The sequence below is a fragment of the Danaus plexippus genome, chromosome 24 (assembly GCF_018135715.1).
Source record: "Danaus plexippus chromosome 24, MEX_DaPlex, whole genome shotgun sequence".
NCBI lineage: Eukaryota > Metazoa > Arthropoda > Insecta > Lepidoptera > Nymphalidae > Danaus > Danaus plexippus.
In genome coordinates this window covers 4,936,610-4,962,818 of record NC_083552.1, presented here as the reverse complement: position 1 = coordinate 4,962,818, position 26,209 = coordinate 4,936,610, and the positions used below count along the sequence as shown (strand labels likewise).

The following is a 26,209-nucleotide window of genomic DNA, read 5'->3' as shown; positions in this document are numbered from 1 at the left end:
AACCAGTTTTTATTTCTATTTTAAAAATAAAATAGCCCATTTAATTTTGAGAGTTATTAAACTTATATTATGGTAACTTTCAAATGGTACGCCCGATTTAAAAAGTAATTTACAGATACTGATGTAGGCTTGAAAACGAAGTATTTTTTTTATAAAACTTAATACCGTATTTATGTAAATAGCTCTCCGATAATCTCTTTAGGAATGCCAATTTTTAAAAGTTTTAAGATGGATATAGTACGTTATCCTTATGGTATAGACCTATGCCACCGCGGACTTTCCACCATATATTATTTTGTTATATCTCAAAGACTTAAAGCAGCGTCTTCGTTAAAAGCTCTCAGACAGCTCATGTTTTCCCGACATCTTCAACAAATATCGTTAATGTACACACAAGTAAATACAAAAACTTAACAAATTATATACTAAAACCTTCCTCGAGAATCACACTATCGAGTGATAACTGTTTGATAATCGGTGCAGTAGTTTTTCCGTTTATTGCGAACAGACAGACAGACACGCGGTGAGGGACTTTGTTTTATAATATGTATTGATTAATGAACGAGTTACGTGTGAGGAACATCTTGGATAAATGTCTTGAACCTTTAATTGAGAAATTAATTTGAAATGTATATAATATGAAGTAATAAAAAAAATAAAAGATGAGACGTCATGACGGACTCCCATTATCTGTATTAATAAATTGCATTGTCTGTTTGTAATTTAAAATAAACAGCTTTTCACTAAACGTATTTGAAGCTGTTTACGATAACTTCATCGAAACTACAAGTTATTATATTTCTGTCGTCAGTTTGTTATGGCTAAGCACAAGAACGACTGAATCGATTTTATGAGAAAATCATTTCCATGCTGGTAATATCATAACGGGAAACTTAGGCTTTTACCGAATTCATAAGAAGAAAGAATTGAATTCAACTGAGTTTGTTATTCTACGGCTCCTTGAATTGAAAGCTCAATATTAAATTATTATTTTTTAATCGAAAGGGCATTGTCATTACTAAGTCAGGGTCTGATGAAGTGCTCTTAGAAAAATATAATAAAACCACATAGGTATGAAGACGATTATCTCAGTGTTTAAAATGCGAGCAAAGCTGCAGACAACAGCCAGTATACAATTAACAGAGTTTATATATGATATGAAGTGTCGAGTCCATCGCTGAGAGCCTCCAGCATGTTCTAACACAAACAACTGTGATCGTAGTAACATGTAATATAACATGTTAGAGAGCAGCTCGCCGGGTTATGATTTGTAAACAAGAACCAGAGGTGAGGTTCTTCAAATAATATTTATAATATTTACTTAGACCCGTAACGGCCTACGTTCAGACGAGCCGCACACCGACTTTCATATAACAATCTCTTTATGTACGGGTACATACTCTGGCGGCAGGTTCGTCAACTGATTGCTTCATGAATCCGCCTTATACACCCGTGTAGTCCGACTCCTATCGTTCCCCAGACCGCATCTCCTGCCATCCGATCCTCCTCAGGGAGCTGGCTCTCCTCCAACTTCTGTTCTATTTTTCTCATTGACCTCATCAATAAGTTAATTTAAGTTTCAATACTCTATCCATCTCAATTAGTGTATTACTTCTAATTGATGCACCGGTATGTATGCATGTATGTATGTATGTATATGTCGTGAGCTGATGTAGTGTTATGAGGTCACAGGGCAGCGTTGTTCTGTAAACAGTCTCCGCTCTCCCTCCTCTCAACTATTGTTTGATATTTTTATAAGGCGACACGTTTCATTAGAGGTGACGTCATCTGATAACATCTCTCACCGTACGTACACCCGGACGGCGGACGACGGACGGCGGATTGCGGAATTATATAAGACGTATCAGATTCAAAAAGCTTCTCTTGTTATAATTCCCGTCTCCTGCTGTCGTGTAACCAACACGTATCCAGAATCCGCAATACTATCTCATTATACACTTTCACACCATCAAAATGGAAAATCTTGAAAATCTATCAGAGCTTTAGTGGCAAATCAGGAGCGAGGTACTGAGCCTATTCCTACCTTTTGAAGTAACTAAACTCACCAGTTCCGGTTTTCATCGTTACCGGAACTACTACCTCATATAAAAATACTTCTAAAACATTTAAGTAAGCCGAACGATAAACAAGTGCTCGCTAATGTTAATGAAATCATACAAATAGAAATTAAACACAGATTTGCAAATATTCAAGAACACGAACAGTACACGGGACACATTGTTATATATCAGATGCCGACTGATTATTATCTTTTTTATACATAAAAATAGTAATCAATTGAAAGAACCTTTTAAGAGAATATATTACAGGGCATTAGAGAAGTAATCAAGTGCTGGCGGTGAGGATGAGTAAAACTACCATTAGGACAAGTGACACAAGTGAGAACTCGACATACTCAGAGCGATAGGGATACTCATCTAGGGTTTCGGAATCGGTATGAAGAGTTAGCTGCATCAAGCAGCCGGTAGGAGCAGCTGTCCGAGGAGTGCTGTGAGTACAGTACAATGAAAACTTAGCAGAAAGCCTCTAAAGGATGCGCCTTTTAGATTCATGAAGGACCTGACACCATGAAAAATATAAAGTCCTGGTTATCTTTGTCAGAATTGCTTTATTCTTTTCAAATTGCTTTGCGTACGTCTTGTTCTGTTTCATCATAATTGGTCACTCTTAGATTTGATATATTTAAAGGTGTTAATTATCAAAAACAGCGTTCCCGTGTGTTCAGAACAAAAAACTTATTTAATGTTGATCTTTATACAAACACAGGACATAACATAGTGTTTGTTTCATTATCAAATGTTCCATTTCTGCGACGGCCAGACAACATTTTTCATTTTAAAGTCTTACTTTCTATATATTCGGTAATTATTAGGTAAATTCACCGTCGGCCGAATATGAACAAATACACAGGAAAAGCTCCGTATTCAAGATGCAGACATATGCTCAGCATTCTATGTTCCTGGATGTTAGATGATAGAGAGCGCGTTGAACTCTCGTTTCCTACAAAAGTTTATATAGAGAAAACAAAACAACACAAAATAATTTGATAGCTGGAAGGTCCACATAATCAGTAGTGACATGTAAAGTAATTAATGTTTAATAGAACTGTTTGAAGAAGTGTCTTTGATTTGTAAAGTTCAAAGGAAGTCTTGAAGTCCGGCACACCAATGTCCGCTCTGAACCAGATCGACGGTTATATTATTAAAGTCTAATAAGAATTTTTGATCCAAAAACACGTAATTCCGACTTAAATTCATATAGTTGAATGTGAAGGCATTAGTTATGAATGATGATCAAATATGAACACACACATGTAAGCTGACTATAGTTACTATATTCCAAGCCGTATACTTATATCGTATTTTCTATGTATAGATGGTTGATCAAATAAATCGATTGATCAAAAAATTATCAAGAGATCTATTAAGTTAGCATACATAAGGCTTGTTACGAGTTCGCATCGACACACTACAAACGGAGCGTTCACAGTTTCCGTTTCATGTAACGGGAAACGCTTCGTGTGTAGTGTGACCGTACTAACTTTTGTTAAGCGTACCTACTATTTCCTAAGTAGCTTCTTTTTAAAATGTTCCCTTACGATACACAAAGAAGCGAGTGGATGCAACTGAGTTAAACACACATACATGATACATCACGTCTGTACGTACAGTGATCAGACAAATACTAGAGTAATAGCAAATACGAAGACGATAATAATCACTGGGAAATGCCTGCATGTTCCACATGTTATATATATATAATATATTGTTATATAATCTCAGTATTTAACATATTTCTTTGTAGGCATGCGTATTTGTTATCTAGTGAAGAAGATATTTTTACGTCTTAGTGACGAATTTACGTCACATGTAGTATTAATATATTTAAGGTATGCATTGTGTACGTATGTTTGTGTGTTCCGTCACGTCCCGAGTGTGTCTGTACGTGTCGCCTGGTAGTTCTGTACGCGGAAGTGCTACGTTGGAGTTGTTTTGGTGAGGTTTTATTTATAATGTGAGTGACGGCGTAAGGAGTAAAGACACGTCCAGGGACAGACAGGACGGCCGTATGTGATGTTTCTAAACTGTTTATATTTTTATAAACATTATGTGAGTACATAGTGCCAGTTAATGAGTAATGTTTAGTTTCCGAGTTAGTCACACGCCCGTTACACAGACCGACACGTAACAATAACCTGATCATTACTCATAGAGCGACGATGGTACTATTGTATTGAACACCCACACCCAGCGGGCTGGACATGTTACACAACTAGAGCGAGCTTGTACTGGACTAACTCAAATTAAAAAAAGATCATTAGTAAATGTAGATTTAAATGTTCATGTATCATACTGTACGGATACACCCGAGCGGCCGTCCCTGACCACTCGCCATCTGTCACACATCATAAATCAGTTCAGGTTTTCATTCACGTGTGCGTCGCGCTGAGTCCATGTCCTGTCCTCTCACCTGTCTGACGGCGTACAACATCCCTGCTGCTCCGTGTGAGGTGGCGCGCGCGTGTGTGTGTGAGTGTGTGTGTCGTCTGCGGGGCTCACGGCTGGGGCTCACAGCTGGGGCTGTCAGCTATCAGCGGTCAGCGGGCGGAGGAGAGTGGAGCGGTGGCCGGAAGCACTAGGAACGTTCATCATCAAGTCATCTCCTCGGTATCTATACTCCGCGAGGACACTGGGCCCGCCCGTCCACCTCGTGAGGTGCGGGGTGCGGGGTGTATATGAGCGGGGCGGCGTGTGTGTGTGTGTGTATGTCTGTAGCCCGCAGGCTGTACATATCTCCATCCAATAAAGCCGGAAGCCTCCTCTCCGAGCCTGTCCGCTGTAAAGCGACCTCCCGCCCTCTGTACAGCGGACACGCCTACCCGCTCTTGAGAGACGCCCTCCCTCACCCGCTACGTACTCTCGTATTATAACGACTCTACGGAACATAATATCGATTCACTTCGTATATATATTATCCTAACATACAATACAAAGTTATTATATATTAAGACGACGTGGCATTTTTATGAACAAAATCTAATTAATATATTATGTATTTTTATAATATTAAATGTATTTAAACCAGGTCGTGAATCGTTTTAATATTAAATTGAATCTTTAATTGTTTTTTTTTATATTTTTTAATCCTTTATCTCCGAGGTAAACTCATATCCATGACAACTAACTGACTGTCAGACAATTATATTAATTAGTTATTTATTAATTGTATTTTATAATTTTACTTAATTTTTATTTTATTACTGAATATAAGATTAAAATTTTTTGTTCGTCTATACATTGATGTGAGTTCGATGAATATTTAAAAGGCAGTTATTTCCGCGTTTATTTGTTTAAAAGGTTAATAATGAAGATTTAATGTCACATTATTAAACAGATATATGCTCGCTATCATGAGCTGATGGAAGTCATTGAAAAAAATAATAAAAATATGTAAACTATTTTTTTCTTAATAATACGATAATTTTAATTGAAGGCAATTTATATACAAATATATGTGTATGTTAATGATTTGATAATAATTATTACACATTATATTCCTATTCAAAACGCGTCTTCCTCGGTCACGTCATGTTTCAATGATTTTTTTCTTTTACGTTAACCAATCTCTGCAACTCGCGGCTTGATATATTTTAATTTTAATATCTCACATGTCCATTACATTCCGTAGTACATAACATCTCTATGTATATTGTGTATGTGTGTGCGTGTCGCTGATGAGCGCGGCCGGGTCGCTGTAGAGCGGAGGCCGGTCGACGCTCGCTCCTCCATTGGCCGGTCGCTGATGAGCGCCGCCATTGGAGGAGCGAGGAGCACATCAGCGACACGGGAGCTGCTCATCAGTTACACTCCCCGCGGCCCGCCGCCTCGCTCGTGTACACCCCGCGAGCCACCACCTCGGCGTCTCCCGAATATTATAGACTGTTCTACTTACTGTTGAAAAACGGTAAGGCGGTCCCGGTCACTATGTGAGGGTCGCTCTGGTGACGGCGACTTGATATATAAGATACAGAGAAACAACAACAGTAGGGACCCAGGACACGATCACCACCAGCTCCGACACTGAAAGGAGGCTGAGAGCTGGCGACAGAAATCACGAAGACGGAACATCCACTGAACAGCGACGAGCCGATCTCTCATCAGGCAACACGGGACACGGGACTGTCACTGGCGAGGATGCGGCCCGGTGCATCCGACGAATCCGCCCGCCCTCATACAGAACACCCGGTAATATATAACAAATAAATTAACAAATATATATATATATAAATATATATATAAATATATATATATTATAATGTCCGATTGTATATATATAGCGGTCGCAGTATCGGCTAAACAAAACACAACAGTCTGGCACGCGGCGGGAACAACAATGCTAGGTCGAAATAAGCAAGAAATATTTAACTACCGAAGTGGGGAGGGGAGGGGGCGAGCACGGGGTGTGGGGGGTGAGGGGTCGCGGGGGGTCGCGGTGGCGAGGGGAGCGGGGGGCGCCGGCCTCGGCAGCGAGAGCCGGCGGTGTGGCTGTGGTAGTTATAGTTTACGAGATACAGAGATCAAATACAAATAATATAAACATACGGCGAGCATGCGCCGTGGACGCCAGGCGCGGGCACGACAGAGACGGACGACGGTCAGGACGAACAGACACACACACACACACACACACCGGGGAGGGGGGGCGGTGGTGATGATGGTGACGGTGATGATAGTGGTGATGGTGGCGAGCGTTGAAGCTGTCACCATCAGTTGTCGACATGTTAATTTCCATAGGACCGAGTGTTCCTGTGAGAGGACGCATGCGCGACGAGGCCCACCCTATTGACGATGCAAAATATTTATTTTTTGGCGCAACACCGCACCGACTGCTCACAGGATGCCATGTCGAGACACGGACGACAGACGGACACAAACATATTAAAAATTGATATTAATATATATCATGAAACATATCAAGAGAGAGTGTAATAAATACACTGACCAAAGCTCGAGAGGATTTCGTATAAATCATCATCTGAGTTCTGACCATTCCAGGTTCATAATGTATAATGTCTAGTAGTTCTTACGTAACGATATTTTAAAACGTATAGTAATCGCTATATATTTTTTCTTATTGTTTATTACAATCAGTATCCAATAAGTGCATACGACGCATGCGCCCGGCGCCGCACACCCGCAGCACTCACACCGAATGACTTACATATTGAACATGCAACATATTAATATGCATATTAAAAATCAATGAAAATTTATATTCTTATGAAACATTATTTAGTTGTATTGTAATTAATATTTAATAAATATAAATAATCTACGTTTATTACAATACATAAGTAGCGCGTGTCGGTGTGAGTGTCGGCCGAGGTTCTCTAGGCCATTGACATTTTTATTGGGCGATGATTTAAAGGCTATCGATTCCTCCTCCGACGTCATAACATCCATCTTCAGGAGCTGATCTCCTCGAACGTCAAATATTAAGGCAGAACAATAATAATAATAATAATCATATTAATTAATAAACATAATATTATTATATATTAATTTAAAAAAAATCTACTTTCATACAATCATGTGTTCTCAAGTGTCCGATTAGATATAGGTAATGAATTAATTCTTATTGGAAAAGTCGTTTCAATATTTTGAATTGTTTGTCCGGGGTGGTAGCAACGATTGCTGGACAGATTTTAATGTAGTTTTCACCGAATTACAGACGTACGACTAATGCACACACCACCCCCATCCATGTAGCCTAGCAGTCGTCCAGTGTTCTGCTCCACCTCTCATGAGGGTGGTCGCACCTCGCTCATCAGCGACTCGCACACCTCTCCCACCTCTCACACTTTATATAATACGATGAGTTCTTATCTCCTTCATTCACATGTCGTGTTAGCGTATCTGTCTATAATAAGTATTAAAATGCCATCCGACTGTCGTGGAAAACAGGTCGCTTCTTACAATGAATGTACCAGCCGGCAGCCGTAATATTTTTATTGGAGACTATGTGATGTGCGTTACTTGTAGGATACAATAGAATAGTTGATAAATAATCATATTATTTAATAGACACGAAGCGATCGGGTACGCAACACTCGGACGACATGTTTTTTATAATACATATATTATAAATAACATGGACGCTCCGATTTGAATAATTAGTAAAATGACAAAATTTGCAACATAATTCATGTATGAGGCTGCTGTATTCTTTGTATTTTTTCTTTCAATGCAAACTAGTTGATACACGCGACGTCGCCCGCTTATTTTGATATAATAATCTTAAGTTTACATCAGTTGACTACACCTGCCTGTCTAGTTATCAACTGTCTATATATTTAAATTAGTATATTTTTGTTAAGTGCTATAACTTCCTTCTCCTATACCGCCTTATTGTTTTGCACAACTGTTCTTTCTTCTGTGGTGTCTAGTCAAGAATGCTGTTAGTATTATATCTAACTGAATAAATCCTGGCCTCGTTATAAATGTTATGACATATAATGACTCTGTTCACATCTATATAATTTGAAAACCTCCTAAACTGGTCAGTGTTCTGATATAAGATATCCACACTTAACTTCTCCCATACAGTGCGTCTGCTGGGACGAGTATTTTTGATATCCGAGGCTAATGATGATCATGATCGTATATTCCTATGAGACGGCACCACATACAAGAGTCCAGGTAAGTTCAGATTGTCGGAGGTGTCCTTGAAGTGAAGTCTGCAGTTGCACTCCTCATATAATATATAGCAAGGGTGATCCGTCTCCAGGCTAGTTGTATCTTTACTGAACGTGATGTACTCAGTGCCTCCTAAACCAGACCGGATGAGGTTCAGTTTGCGCACTCAGCCTGCATCACCAGCCCGTCTCTGTCGCCGGATATCTTAATGTAAGTAGTTTAACCAAACATCTCAACATTAAAACAGTTCGTTTTATGATCCCTTTTCCTTAACGACTTCGTCTCAGCAGTTTTTTCAGACAAACATCTTTATTACGGGTATTATTTTTAATCACGTCGTACTTACAGTACGATCGATCTCACAACACTTCTGACGTCACTGCTTCACATATATTTAGATATTATTTTATATGTTGTATATCCGTCTGTATGAATACGATGAAAAGTTTTTCTGCTGTAAGTCCTCCAGCACTGCCCTTATTTGTTTATAAGATTTTTCTTAACGTAAATTTTAAACGGAACACAACTCTATCTGCACCACAGTAAGGTTCACAATAACTTATGCGTCTGTGTAATGTCAAGTATAATGACATCCCCCAACATTAATCGCCTGTCCGTAAACAGTCTGATCTTACAAACGCTGCCTTCGATGACTATATATTTTTAACGTTTTTTATATTTTGTAGTCACATTAAGACGCGATAAAATAATTTAGAGGAATCAATCGAGAGTAATGTTATAGGTGTAAAGTTTGTTTACCCGTTTGATTGTACGTCATTTTATCTGAAACTAGTGGGACCATTTGTAACATTAATTTAGGGTCAGAGAGCATGTTAACGGAAGACTCTATTCTATAAATAGACGGATTGTATGTGACAGCAAAGACACAGAGAGAGAAAGAGAGAGAGTAAAAGAGAGTGTTGAAGTATTCATTAAATAAATTTAAGTAAAATGTATTATTTTAAAATGTAATAACTTTAATAAACTTCTGAGTTCAAACATGTTAGTGAAATATATATTAGCCTCGGAGCCTTAAATATATCGTGAGACAAACGACTGCGTCATCAATAATATAAATCGAATAGATACGAACGCATCCGGAAGTCAGGACTAGTGAACGATATAAATGCTATTGTATAATCGGTAATTTATGTTCATGTTAATGAAGCGAGCTGTTACATTAATAAATATCAAATGACTTACCGTTAGTGGTAGCTGCACCATTGGTCTCTGGAAATGAAATTAGAAACGAGTCAGACATCTCGACATACGTACCAACATAAAGATATATATACAAATATGGTCAGGAGATCCTTGATATGATTATATATATATTGAGATTGGATGCAAATATATTTATACTATCTTTGTTCCCGTCTTCGTCGGCGTGAAATGTACAGTAAGAATTACGGGCATGGTAACCGACCGTCAGCGACATCTGTCACGCGACCGGTAGTGTTATTCCTCGATCCCAAGTGAACTGCACGGAATCGAGAACAAATGGTGTCGTATGTGTTACTCCGCGGTCCGAGCTACATGCCTGTAGAGTTCCATCAAAACCCGTAAAGTAGTTTCCGTGTCAAACGTCACCGACTTTGTCATTTTATATAATATGTAAGGCACATGAGCGTGATGTTATATCAGAGCTACTGGTGATGTGCCTCGGCTCTCGACTGTTGGCGGGTCATTGTTAGTAAACATTCAAAAGCCGCTCGAATCGTTTAGTTTCGTTTAATATTTTTCCGTTACGTTTTAGTTACGTTCCGTCTGCTGTTTGTTAAACATTTTGTATTGTTATAACGACACCCCCTCCCCCTACCTCCCCCGCCCCTCCCTCATCCACCTCTGAACTCTAAGCTGGTGATGGTCTCAGTGAGCCCTCGGTCACATCTTCAGTGACGAGTGTCATCTCTTATGAGTGCATATCTTTTATTTGCTGGACATATGCGCCAAACTAGATTCCTCTAAATATTAAAAGTCATTAATATATTTAGTTTCATATATTAAATGTAATATCTTCGGAAGTTCGTAAGGATATATACTGTTTTTGTCGGATCAGCCTCCTCATTGTTCAAAACGCTCTGTTCTTAGCATTCTATACATTATATTGTGTAAGGTGATGGGCTTAGTAAAAGGTTGTTTCACGATCGCTCCTTTTTATAAATGGTTAGACATAGGTATATGATATTTTATTTAATACAACTGCTATACAAGACTCGCTTCACCTTACGAGGATCATGATCATTTCTACATGTTTATTGACAACCTAACTACCAACTGTTGATAATAAAACTGAAAAGATAATAAAAGGTTCCGAGGACCCCTAGAACAGACCCATCAGAATCACAGAGGACTGGCTCAACGAACCGGGGCTGGATATGTCTAATTTTGACGATTGAAAATGATTTGTCCTTAGAAATTTCACTAATATTAAATAGTATTTTATGAAGAAACAAAGGAATAATGCTTTATATATGGTATATATTAAACTTAGAGGATTAAATTATATTAAAGTTATAATAGATGATAAACTAAAAATATTTGAGACATTCGATTGTTGACCCTCGTCCACAGATGGCGTTGTTGTTAAACATGCGTTGACATGCGACGTTACTGGTATTAGTAAGGCTTTATATACATTATTTAAGAGAACTGTAATGAGCTCATTTGTTAACAGAATATACGGTATGTTATGTACCGGCAGACGGATCCGACGAGGATGCCGTCTGTGCAGTAACTAATAATAAAATTAAACTTACAATCACTGTACTGCGTCTGAACGCTCCTATACTTCTTTACGGAATTTAATTAAAATTTATTATTATATGTAGTCTGGTTCAAAACCATCTGTTTATGAAAAAATCCTCTGAATATATATTCCGCTTCAACTCCTGTGACATCTCGCCCTATATAATTCCTGTACTCATTGTATATTGCGTTTTAAACATAACGGCTGAAACGTTAAAGAGTCTAAAAGGCTGAACGTATTTTGATGTAACTTTCATTGGATTATAATTCATCTTGTATAGTACCTGTCTAACATTTTATTCCAATTTTTCATACTTCCACTTGAAAACCAAATATTTTCTAATTACCCAATAAAATTAATTTAAAGCCTTTAGTTTTATCATCCTAAGTGGCATGTCGTAGATTACTTAATATTTTATTTATTTAAAATTATGTAAATAATCGAAATGACGTAGTGACGAGTTTAAGACGTGGAGTCGTCAGTGAACACGTGTAGAGGACTCCCGAAGTGAGCGAGGCCGCCCGCTCACAGACCACTTATAATATGATAATTACAGCATTCATTAAACCATACAGGAAACACAACCAAAAATATGACATCCACTACAAACTGGTTTAGATTTGTTGCCAAAATGTACCTATTTTTATAAAAATAAATACGTTCCGTGACTCCACATCAGGGATACAGTTAAGTTACTCGGTCATTCGTGTAAGCCTAGTCCAAGTTAGCACACACGATACATAACGCACTCATAAAACACTATAAAAAAGACAAGTAAACTTGACCTATTATTAAATTAAATGTATATGTAAAAAATACATTTGTATATTCTAATTATAAAATGCTAATGAAATTACGAATGATATTGATCTCTGAGGTTATTAAAATATCACGAGTTAAGTTAAGGAGTTAAAATAAACCGATACAGTTAATGTATAAATAAAGCGTGAGTCATTCATCACGGGTTAGTCAAACTGATGTTTTTTTTATGAAACTATTATTTTAAACTATTTTCAGATCATAATAGATCTCAAGTGACGCCGGGCGATGTTAGTAGTGTAGTGTTATGTATACACATATATACCGCTTCATCTATGTGTACGTCATCTTCGTCACGCTGAAGACACATCCAGGAGTCACAGGTGCTCCGGGAGTCGGGCGAGGAGCGCCGCCACTGCGGTCCGAGCCGGTCGGGCGACTGTCGCGGTATGCCTCCTAATGTTTTGAATACAATCTGTAACAGTACAGAAAAACAATAATAAACTCGTCAGCGGCGGCGTTAAGTACGATAACTTGAGGACATGCTGCGCGCCGCGGCGTCGCTCGCGCCACACACGCGGACCCTATGCCCGCGGAGGACGGACTGCCTCCCGGCGAGTTCGGCAGCAGATGTTCCTCCGACTTTTATGGAATGCTGGCTCAACGTTTGTTTAAACAGAGCCCTCGACTATTATGACCGTGTTACAGTTCACGAGACACTTCCCTCGGTACGGATCTTTATAATCCCGATGGAGCCCGACGAGCTCTCTAGCAAATATTTTTTCTAGCCGGCGTGTGTGTGTGATTGTGGATTGTTATGTTAGACAGTGGCGAGTATGAGTCCTATGAGTTGTATGAGTGTCGATGAGGTCATATTAAAACATTTTTGTTTTGGCCGTCACCCGATCCCCTCGGTTTACTTACGGAGCTTGTCGTACCTCGAGATTTTCTAAACAAAACATTCAACATTCAAAACGATCTGTAAGGCGACACTCCGACACCGTTTGTAAATATATTAACAACAATATCGTTATTTGTGTATTCAACAGAAATATAATTATATCAAACAAAGTGTCTGGATATATATACATATATACATGAAACGAATTTATAATGTGACATACCAAAATAAATAAAACATAGACCATATTATGAGTACATACATAGTGTATGTAGTGTTACATCTGAACCGCGGGTTCGCTCTCTCTTCCTCCTTTATTTTATAGACTATAAAACTATATTTAAAAAGATATAACATTATATTATCGAGGGAATTAAGTTGACGGTTACGGATAAACACCAGCATCAATACTTATAAAATGATGAGTTGCATCATAGATAAGGAGGTATAAAATGTTGCGCTGTTCATAGTCATCAGGGACAGAAAGTAAACATATCGGCTATAAAGTAATTAGCATTTGGATAGTCTCAAGACTCGACTCCTGTTCTAGTGTTCGGGTTCTGCTGTTTGGGATCCGTTTAATGCAAGCGTCCTCTGTGCGAGGAGTCGTGAACTACACACCCAGAGCGGGTGCCTGGAGCATTCCGTGTACAGCGCCACCTGTGTACCGTTAGCGGAACCTTCCTCCGTCACGCCTGTTGCTCGTACGGGCATTGTATTGTTTACACAACAGCAACACAAAAGACCCTTGTTTGTTTTTAGCTAGACGTTTCCTGGTGTATTTTGTGTGAAGTCTGTTTTGCTTGTGTGCGTTTGTGTCTCTCTGTGGTGTGTGTGCGTGTGTGTATGTGTGTGTGTCCACAGTCAGTACTCAGTACACAGAGTGTTGTCGTTTGCTCAGTGGACGGTCGAGTTAGTAATAAATCCCCTCTGAAGAGACTCGTTCCACTCAGTCATAACTTACTAATTGATGAAACTATATTTTGACGACTGACTGACGACGCTTTAAAGTCTAGAGTAATAGAAATATCGATCATAATGACATATTAGAACATAGAATTAGCAGAGACAACCTGACTTATATATAATGACTCATTATACATATGAAGATCCGTCTCGATACAACCACCGAGAGTTTACGAATTTAATAAAAACAAAACTCAGCATGAATAATCGATTAAATATCGATTGAACCGAAACAAGTGACGGAAATCGTTAAACATTCAGAGAATTGTATGATTATGACGGATTTTATTTCATACTATGTTATATAAAAAACATTTAGACAAACTAATATATAGAATACAGAGTACGAGTTATACATACGTCACGTCACGTCACGAAGTGATCAGCTCGCTGTTAGAGGGTTGAAGTTCAATGACCGACATCTCAAATATTAGTTTAGTATGTATTATATTAAATATTAATTAAAATAAGGTGAGAGTAACGCTAACACTTCAATTTATATAACGGTTGTCTATCGTCAAACACATAACGTATGTGTATGTTTGTTCTTGTTATGTTGCTTTTTATTTTACTTTACGGATATCCTGTTTGTGTGAAGCTCGGCCTCATTCGGGGCACAAGAGGACCGCAAAACGATTCTATGGACGCGATGGCTCAGCGGGGACGACGTCGGCAATGCGACGCGAGTTCGAATCCGCGGAATATATATTATAAACGATTGAAATAAAAACTGAATGAAACTTACAGATAATACCTATTGATGAACACGATCGATGCTCTATCAGGGCGTGATGTGATGCAAACAAACGTTATCTCTGACCTCCAAAAACTATACACGTTACGTACGACACGACACGAAAAAACAATATATATATAAAGCTGTTTATATATAATGTGTTATCAAATGTTTGAGTGCGAATAATTAAAGACAACAAACACACTGAGGGTTCGATAACGATAGATTTTTGTCATTATATGTGTAGTTGTTACCCGTTAGAGTTTAGACGATATTCAGAGATGTTCATTCACCAACACGCTCGTAGAATATAAGTCAAAACATCCCACTATCATCTGAGACAGATCTCTTCATTGTGTTGTATTTTATTACTATTCTGTTGTGTCGTACCGAGCGCCACAACTCTCAATAGTATAATCATCGCCTTGCCTTATTTGTTCATGTAAATTTTAGTTCTTAAAATTGAACACATGTAGTTCAAACGAAAAAATATCTTAACAAATAATATTAACCAATAGTGAACACACCGTCGCTGTGTGTGTATGTGTGTTAAGAAAGCCGAGCGCCATTTTCCCATCGCTCATTGTTTTTGAGTATTAACAAACAATGTTTTGTAAGTAACATACAGTCGCTGTTTCTGTTAACACACGTATTGACAAACGTGTTTACTATATATTATAATATAGATGTCGACCTATATTATATACGTAACAGCATCAGTTATCAGATTTCTTAGCTATTAGCGATATTACTGATGGTTTTTATGAGTGACGTCACACTATATAAAACTTAATGTATCGCTAACTAGCGCTGCCCTGCGTCTTTACTCGCGTATTTCTTTCTCCTGTCCTTTTAATGTCTGGGTTAAGTTACACGTTTAATATTTGTGTGTTTCAAACTTTACAAAGTAAACACATCACGATGTGTTCAAGTTGTCTTTTATCCACATCATGAAGTCTAAACGAAGTCTGACCCGAATAATTGGAAGAGGGAGTCAAACAAACCAACTTCACCTCTATTAAACTGTACCCATATTTGAACCTAATGGTTTTAACTAAACCAACTGTTGTGGTTGTGTTTGTAGGTTTAGCATGATGGTGTTTTCGTGAGTTATCATGAATGCTATTAATATATACAACATTATTTGTACATCGATGACGGTTCTCTCAGCTCACACGAGTTAATGAATTTTATAGTACATTTGTTGATACTTCGCCTGTTTCCGACCGAGCTCAAGGATCTCTAAGACTTTCCAAAATATAATGAAGCCTATTTTAGTGAAATGTATTTTTTATAATGGTTAATGGATTTTTAAGATGAATGAAGTTGCTTTTTAAAGAGATTTAAAATCAAATCTTTACTAATATTTTATTACTAATATAATTACACTCAGTATAAAATCTTTTGTATAAACACATCTCTCTGTGCCTCAGGTCCGAAGTCCACGCGAACAAAGACGCGGACAAAAACTAGTAACACAAGAAATGCCCTATATGTTTCGGTAATTCTAAAATAATACACTTTTGTTATAAAAATAGTTTCGCTCAATAAAATGTTTTAAAAAACTTCCTCAAAACAAACACTAACTGTGTATGTGTGTGTTCTCTGTTCGCTGACAGCTCCGTCACTAATTGTTTTTTTCGTTACGTATAGTTTTACATTGTATTTATTTTGTTACATTTGTAACATTCGTCGAGCTTCTAATATATTGAATATAGATACACGTCATACACGCACCACGTTTATAAATATAAAAAAATTACTTGAAATTTCACTTTAAGGAATTTGTTAATCAGATCCGAGGATTCTTTACTCTGAATATAACATTTTAATTTGTTCTATATTTTCCTCAAAGTATTTTTGAAATGAACACACTAGTTTGTATTACTGATGTTGAAACATAATAATAGTAATAATATCTTTATTGTACACCCTTCAATTAACAACTATTAGGATTACATTAGATAAAAATGTACAACGATCGAAAAATGTACAAAGAGCGATCTCTTCCAGACAACCAACAAGGAAGAATAAAATATACATATTAGGTATTTAGTGGACGTAAGCATAAACAAATCGTAAAATAAAGTAACGACTTAAATGAAAATAATCTAAATATTTCACGCTAAATCTCAACTAAATAATATAAGCATATCATATATGTATATAATAAAAAAATTAATATCACATGTTAACATTGATTGAGGTAGTGAATCTTTACCAAACGCTTAAATGACTTTTCTGACTTCGCAACTTTAATATGTAGAGGAAGTTCAGTCCAAAGTCGAATAGCAGTGACTGTAAATGAATTCGTGTAAAAGGAAGAGGAGTGGGGGGAACTTTTAGGGTAAAGTTTTGTTTAGAGCGAAGAGGACGATTGTGAGAATCACGAAGAAACTGGAAACGTTCTTTTACACAGAATAGAGTTGAAGGATTGAAGAGTATACCGTAAAGAAGAGACAGGATTTGAGTGTACCGTCGGAAACGTATAGGAAGCTACTCTACGGTTTTGAAGGCGTTCTAATATCATAATTGTTCTTCTTTAATGTCAGGGTAGCAAGTGTCTGCGTAATCTAAAATGGGAAGGAGAAGAGATTGAGCTAAGGCAATTTTGGTAGAGTTTGGAAGAAAATTACACAGTCTTCTTAAGGAACCCACAGACGCATACATCGTCCTGCTCAACTCAGTTAGTTGAGGGCCCCAGGACAAAGTTTCATCAAAAATGACTCCAAGGTTCTTTACTTTTTTGCGAAAGGGAATAACAATGCCATCAAAGATATAACCGTGATATAAGCTTTGAGCTTCCAAGTACAATTACTTGGGTCTTGATGGGATTGATTTTAAGGCCGAAACAATTACTCCATTCAGAAATGCATTGCAGGTCATCATTATCCAGGACAATGATTCTGGAGAGATCAGTGAGATTTGATTGCGGTTATATTTGAGATCGTTAACGTACAGGTGATAAAAAGAAGTAATATTTGAGCAAACTGTGTTGATAAACACTGAGAACAGCAGAGGAGACAACACGCCACCTGCGGCACACCAACATTGACATAATTCCAGTCTGAATAAATGTCATTCAACCGGACACGTTGTCGGCGGCCATCGAAGTAGCTGTGAAACCAGCCAATGGCTGACGGAGATATGTTGAGAGAATACAATATTGCAAGCAAGATATCGAAGTCCACGATGTTATTTCTACATAGTCTGTTGCAGCGATTTCCATCCCTGTTATTGTCGGAGGGGAGAAACAACCCCTATATCTTGCTTTAGCTCTAAGCTTAATAATTTGTAGCTTCCTAATATCGTCAGTTAACCAAGGAGCAGGAAGGTGCTTCATGCGGACTGGACGAACTGGCGCATGGAAATCATAAAGTTGTATCAGAAGGGAATTGAAGACAGCAACCTGATCGTCAACGGTTTCTTGACTCGTCGCCTCAAGCAAGTTAATATTTCATGCATCAGTCCGCAACCGTGATAGATCCATCCCAGCAAAGTTGCGTTGGTAAATTGGTTTTAGTTCTAAACTTAGGAGGTGTTAACTTATAAGAAAGATAAAGAAGATCATGGTAAGAAAAAGCTAAAGCGGAACACTGACCATGTTTTTCAATATGATCCAAGGAGGAAACGAAGATAAGATCTAATAGTGAAGGAGAACAACCTGGAGCATGATGTGTCCGTAATAATGGAAGAATGTGCGGATTTGAAGCGGCGACTATAGAATTTAAACGAGACGATCTGTAGTCATTTTTAAGGAGGCAAGTAATGAAGTCACCCATTATAATTGTATGTTTATAATATGATGTGAGTTGGTCTGTAAGGGTTGCAAACGAAGAGAAGTAATTAATTGTAAGGTTAGGGCTGTAGTACACGCCTCAAGAATTTTAGTGTTTGATAAAGTAATTTCAATAAATAAATGTTCCGGAGAAGCATTATGTTGCGAGACATTTACAATATTAAAGGGAATATGAGAACATAAATAAATTGCTACTCCACCTCCAGACCGCTGAATACGATCGCTTCGTATTAGATGATAGCCAGGTAAAGTGTAGGCCATGGAAGAGAGTAACGGTTTTAACCAGAATTCAGAAATAAGATGGCGGGAATATTATTATTTACAAATGATGAAAGTATGTCCGGGAAGTGGGCAGGAATACTCTGGGCATTCATGTAGCAGAACTTCGGCTCAGTTGTTAAGGGGCGGTAAATTATAAAGTAAGGATCGAAGTTCGTTTAAGACACGTCTTGTATTGTCATCACATATAAGGGTGATGAATGGAATCCGTTTTACTGAAAACTATGTATAGTATGAAAAACAAATAGTAATGTTATTGCTACCATAAAGCAGTGTAAATAAAGTTATCAAAAGAAATATTTGCTTTTATTGTTTAGATTATATGAGAGTTGAACCATTGGCGCTTGTATTGTAAGTTGTAAGTAGTTCATAGAAAACAGATTATATTATAATGATTGCATAAGAACAGGAAGGGAGAAGCTTCGGGGAGAACCGAGGAATGGGATGGAGGAGATAGACGGAGGAGGGAAGTAAGAAGACATTAATGACCTTTTGGGAAAAAATTATTACGAGCATAAACAAACAAGATGATTATTATAAATCTATTGTTTCTTTCAAATAGAATAGTGTGAGAATGTTAGTTTGTCTATCAGACTACAATTATTTAAACCCGCTGTATCTCTCTATAACCATGACACAATCTTGTCCCATATCTTTTATTTCGTATATTTTTAATTGTCAATCCGGAAAAGTCTAACTGATAAGTTGTTTAAAAAATCTGCCAAAAATATGTAAATATTTATAATAAATAATAAAGTCAAGGTGTCTCCGATAGTCTGATCCATTGAGGTCGGAAGTATGATACAAGTTATATGGAACACGAGGACGCTAGTGTTGGGCCGGTTTGGTTTTGTCATTGGCGACTGGCGAGGCGTGTGACGACTGAGACGACCTCATGCACTACGTCGAATAATATAAAAATTTATATATATTCACACAAAGCTTCAAAGCGATACATAATATACAAAAAACCTAATATATTAATAATTAATATTTATATGTAATATCAAAATATAATTTCCATATGTTCAGAGTTCAGACGTTGGTCGCTCCAGTTTCTATATATCTTCGTGAATTTATAAATGACACGTACATTATGTTGAAGCCTGTGTTTCTCTTGTACTGTTTTGTTTCTTGTATTTTTTGCGAACCTTTCGATAACGCTATCGCCGGCTCGCACACATACACACACACACACACACACACACACACACACACACACAGACACACAGACATGAATAAAACTGTTATCAAATGTCAAAAATTAGTAAAAATGATATGTATATGTGTGGCCTAATGTGTAAATTAATATAAGTCAATTATTAACTAAGTTTATTGATCATGACAGTGTTAGACATACCTATATATAAATTTATTATTTTTTACTGACGATTTTACTTTACTTTACGACCCAAAATATATAGAATATTTAAAAAAAGCGGAATATATTTTAAAACAAATACATGTGGATGATGAGTTCAAGCTCTTTACTATTTATTTAGTGAACCCTAAAGGAAGTTTGTTCCTCATATCTACATCAAACAGAGTTAAAAGCTAGACTCGCAAACAAACAACTGACACGCCACATATATACATGTTATATACCTCCCAGACCGTTAGAGACGACTTTGACTCAATTAATATAGTTGTATGTTTGATTGTTACATCTCATCACTGTCTCGGTGCATCACCACCTCATCATCTAGGATCTTCAGCCCTAGCTAGCTCGTATTCCGGAGCCCGACTTAAACATCATCTATTCACACATGTGTTAAACATTCAGACGATTCATATTTTTAACTGAATGCCTTCGACCCTCTTTTTCTTCCCCCTGTTTGTATTTCCCAGTCCTCCACAACCCTCATTAAATATTGACAATTAAAAAAATTATATTGAACTACAGAGATAATAGGTTCTCTATGTCCTACTACAAGTTTAACACTAAACGAAACGAAAACTATCACACTCATCGAGTTCGATCACGGGACACTAACGACACGGATACAATAAGTATTGTCATTTAATAACCAACATAACACTAATATACGAAGCTTTATAAATGAAAAACCGTCAACGCTCCGTATGTAGTATCAAGTATGACGATACACACTCAGACTAAGCTTACCCACTGATATATAAATAAGTTGTTGAGGACGTAAGGAATAATCGGCAAGAATTGCTTAACTTTTATAGTAAGTGACATTCTATTAGAAAAATTGCGTATATTATAAAATATATAAAAAGTAGACGGCATATGAGAATCATAATATATATACATGCTATATACCATGGAATGGTCGGCTTAACATACTGGTGTATTAATTAAAATTGATTCATATGATTCAGACGACAAATTACTCGGTTGTTACAATAATCCATTAGAAAGATCCGCGAACAAATTAAACTACACACAAGAAAACATGAAATAATTAATTAAAATGAATTTAAAAAGACAAAATTATGATATGAAAACTGTCGATAAAAAAAAAGCTATTTGAATTCTCACGCGCTTCATATAAAAAAAATTACACGAGTCTAGCTCAAGGTTTCTATTTACATACAGAATTTGCCGAATATTTTGTAAATAATTATTTATTTTACACGTGTCCGTAGTTCGTTGACGCGTGTTCCGGTCGGCCGGTGGAAACTCCATCAGTATCGTTACAGCCGACGGTCTCCATGGAGAGCGGCGACAGAAACCAGTAGCAGCAGTACTAGCGGCCGCGTCAACGAACTGCGGATCGTATTCGTCACTCAGACACGTGTAAATAATTATTTACAAAATATTCGCCAAATTCTGTATGTAAATAGAAACCTTGAGCTAGACTCGTGTAATTTTTTTTATATGAAGCGCGTGAGAATTTAGATATCTGTTTTTTTATCGACAGTTTGATAATATGATCATTATATTGTTTATTCAAATTCATTATAATATGTATGTATGTATATGATCCTATGGAAATTAAATAAAAAACAATACGATACTTACTAAACATCAAATAAAAACTATATTCTTCTCGCCTTCTCCCTGTCATAAGAATGTGCAAATGCTCCTTAAATTTAAAGAAATTCAGCAATACTTAACATCTACATATTGTGAAGTATTAGTGTTGGTATCTGAAGCGATCTCCTTAAATACTACAACTATATATCTATTGAGAATTATTATTTGAACAATTAATACTCGTATAAAGCGAGGAAACAAATTAAAATGTATTTACATACTTATTTCAAATTAAATAATTTATCCAACAATTGTACCACCTTTTATATAATATGAATAGTAATTAGGTGAAAGTAATGTACATATGATTTACATTTTTGACATCATCACTTTTGTATACATCTCATGATCTTAAGCGGACAGCTGCAGCCATACTGAAAGTTCAGTTTATTTTTTACAGTTGTTTTGTTTGTATGTGTTTTAGTTCCCCTTAGATTGTTGCCTATAGCAAAACATCGATCAAGAATCCTTATGAAATTTTCTGTGAAAATCAATATTTTACAAGTAAACGGTACGATGAAGACAACTTGGCCTCATACAACATTTATCTGTAGTACAAAACAGTCTCATATCAACTGGCTCCAAAGTTGTCGGTTGGTTTTCGAAAAATTCCTGCATAAATTGCTCAATTTTCACTAAAAACTGCATCGTATTAGCGTTGCTAAAGATCTATTGAACTGTGTGCGTGATGACACTAATTTTTGAAAGATGCTCCTGACGGATGACAAACCATGCGTTTATAGTTATGACCTGGAAACCAAAGACTAGTTACTCCAGTATATCAACGGAAGCTCATACTCTATGTAAGAACCAAAAAGCGGGTAAAATTAGGTAAAATTTGAAGGTATCTTTTACAAGTTTTACAAATTATACAAATTAAATCACCAGAGAGGAACGAATTTGTGGCAGAACTAAAATTTTCTATTGGACTATGACAACCGAAATGTTGAGAGAAGAGATACTGACAGAGTCATGATTGTGGACAAATTATTGCCAAGAAAAAACACACAAATAAATCCGTATTCCATGAGACCCAAGAAAAAACGTCGTGGACCAGATCACAGAAAAATGTTTTTGGAGTGATTCGACAATTTACCAAATTCAAATACAGACATACATAAAAATTGACAAAAAATAAATCAATCGGATGGGTAAGAATTATATATATTTATTATCAATAGAGGAAAAACCGAAGATGATTCCGATACAAACCAAGACTTGGATATACAAAATGTCGGGCGGAATAAAACAATTGGTCACGATAAAAGAAAAGTAACTCCGGCCAATTATAATTAACTTATTTATCAAACAGCTGTGCCCAGGACGTGTGGCGGTGTGGTCGTGGACTAGGTAAAAAGGCTCCAACAAAAATTACGTTTACAATGAAATTATATATCAATGTCAGAAATAAAAATAAAAATTTCAATATACTGTTTCCTTGCAACATGTCATCTCTTAGTGTGATATGGACGGATAACTACAAGCGTTTAAAATAATAACTAGGTACTGTCACCTCACACCATAATATAAAAATCCTAGTGAAATAGTTTGTAACTTTTATTAATTATCCTGGAACTCGTCTCTGAGCTGTCTTCATATTCATCATCTGTTATTTTTTAGTGAAATTAAACACATTTACTTTTATATGAATTCAAATATTTATGGATTGCTGCAAGATTTCGTGAACAACCCCTTCAGATTGTTTCCTATTGTAAATGTATTAATTAACCTTTGTAGCGTTACTGAACGAACGAGCGAGCCTTGGAAGCGCCGCAGTCGCTGGATCATTTGGGGACAGCAGTGGACCGATGGTAGCTTTTATCATGGTCACTTATGAGGAATAGGTGGATGGATGGATTTCCAGGCTTCGATGCCGGGGGGGAGGGGGAGGGGCTGGAAGGACGGGGGAGTAATTAATAGTAACGTATGATTTTTCATTGAACATTTTCCTTTAAAAGCAATTTAGTTCATCGGGCGGCGGCATATTTATTGATAGCTTCAGGACGTACGTTTATATGGAAGTATTCAGAATTGATTATGAAGACAGGACGTTTAGAAATACAAACAGACGTATGTATACGTTCATTATAAAAATATTATTTAGGAAACAGTACGATCAAAATTAGACCGGAAATGAATGAAAAATATGTTAGTTGGTATGTTTGGGTCAACACAAGAACGGTCCGGAGGGACATTTTCTTTTCCTGGTGATTTACGTTTTGGAAGGATAAAATCATTTGAGAAAAAATCACTAATAACAATTATTTAAAAGTCGATGATGGTCTTAAAAATGATAAGAATTGAATGTAACAGTCGCAGTCGGTGTCCTGCGATATAATGATTCGAGAAATTATAAATGTGATAAGGGTTTTGTGAATTTTATTATATATATGCAGTCATTTTTCTTGTTCCTAAAGATCCGAAGTATTCTACCAGATGCAGTTTATTTCACAAATTTAATAAAAGTTACACATTTTCGATGATCGCTTCGTTTCGTCCAGATTTTTATTGTCCGACGGGAATTTCTATCAGCGGTTATTCAAAAAAATAGTATGACTGTTTTTTTAAATATTAATCATTTAATATTTTGTTTACATTTTCCTAGTTAGTTGACATTGAATGTATCCGTCGTGTGTAATACACTCTATAATCGTGTCACCAAAAAATTATCAATAAAAGTACCAATAAAGACGTATTTTTCATTGTTGAGGCTGACTCTTATTAAAAAAAAAACAAGGCCACTTTCATAAAAAAGATTCCTATAGAAATGAAAAATATGCTTGTAAGTCCATTCTGATAGTACAAAAAATATAAGGTTTATAAAATGTTCCAAATGTTAAATAATTACATAAAATAACAAAATTGTAAATAAATTGATACAGAGAAAAGATAAGAGAACGTTAAAATAAATAAAACATATTCTTTTGACTTTGAGTTATCGCGTTCACAATTTACATGTTGAAGGCGTGTATTTCCTTCTATGCGTAATGTTTGCAGTTTTTTCGTCATATTTCATAAAAAGAATACAGATGTGTCTAAAATATATAACAATCTGTTTAAAAAGAAAATGTAAACGAACCAAGTCACGGATACCCGTTGCAAATTCAAACTTTGATTTAGACAAGGATATATGTCACTAATTAGTTTTAGCACAGGAATAAAGAATTTAGTGAAACGATGTTAGAATACTTTAAGTAAACCAGCAACCACTTTAAAAGTTCAACAAATAAATATGGAGAAAAAATTAACTCATCAATGCCTGAACACATGGCAACTGAGTTCCCAATCCCTCCGCACTCCTGATTCCCTCTTACATAAAGTAAGAGGACACACACACACAAGGGCACACACAAGCACGCACACAGACACACGGTGTTCGGTTTCCCGCCAGTCGCCACCGCGCGAACACTCACACAAAACACCAAAGCAAACAATACAAACACCAACACACAAGTAAATTTAAACTCACCTCAAAATAAATCCATTAGAAAACACACTTGTTCAAACAACTAGCGCTTAGCCTCGAAAATGCGTTGAAAAAACACTGGCTCCGTCTGTTGTGTGCTCAACACTTTTCAAAACTTTCGATCCAATAACAGCTCTGTACACTCCGCGCGAGTCCCGGTCGCTTCCCGCCAAAAGTTCAAACTTCACCGGCACGCGAATAACTGAAGCGCGAGGTGCGACTCGCCAATACAATAAACTTCCGCAAAACGAATTCGAGAGACAAACACTAGATGTACATCGAGGAACACGCGAGGCCCCGACAATTATTAGCGCACGTTCCGCGTTAAAAATAAACTATGATTAACAACCATTAACACACGACGGCGGGCGTGTGTCGCGAAAAAATATTATAATAATAATAAAGAATGTCAACACGAAATTAATTTAACGCGGCACCATTAATAATATGACCGAATATCGGCGAGAGAGCGGACATAGATGTAGTTTCATAAAACGCACGTTAAAACTGAGTCGAAAGGCTCGCCCCGTGGCGGAACATAGCGCCGAATAAAATAAACAACAATATACCTAAATGAGTACGACGGGAGCGGCTCTGTGTGAGTGGATGTGAGCGTGTGTGCGTGTGTAAACAAGGGGCGACTCGGCACGAATCACTTAACAATTATACTTACAGTATGATATTAAACGACGACACTTGTTACCATGGGAAGGTGTTCTCGCAGAAGACTATTAGCGAAAAGAAGAACGACCTCATCGCGTGTGTTTCTTCAAAAACCATTGTTATCTTTCTTGAGGTTGTATGTAGTGAAATTGGCTGAATGTGTCAAAGTC

The 26,209-nt window shown here is 36.9% G+C and overlaps 1 protein-coding gene across 9 annotated transcripts in view; it reads right to left on the bottom strand.

The window, feature by feature from the left end:
* Positions 1-25,932, bottom strand: part of LOC116775885 (forkhead box protein P1) — a 35,991-nt gene extending 10,059 nt beyond the window's left edge. For 2 of the 9 annotated variants that reach the window (XM_061524199.1, XM_061524201.1), the window contains exons 1-3: positions 25,380-25,932; positions 12,551-12,700; positions 9,921-9,947 (exon numbers count right to left, since the gene is read on the bottom strand). In XM_061524199.1, the coding sequence (XP_061380183.1) occupies positions 9,921-9,947; positions 12,551-12,595 (72 nt within the window). In that variant the 5' untranslated portion in view covers positions 12,596-12,700; positions 25,380-25,932. Of the gene's footprint in view, positions 1-4,491; positions 4,657-5,973; positions 6,261-9,920; positions 9,948-12,550; positions 12,701-25,379 lie in introns of those variants that run through there. The other 7 variants (XM_061524203.1, XM_061524200.1, XM_061524207.1 and 4 more) reach the window with 7 other exon arrangements.
* Positions 25,933-26,209: the final 277 nt, after the last annotated feature.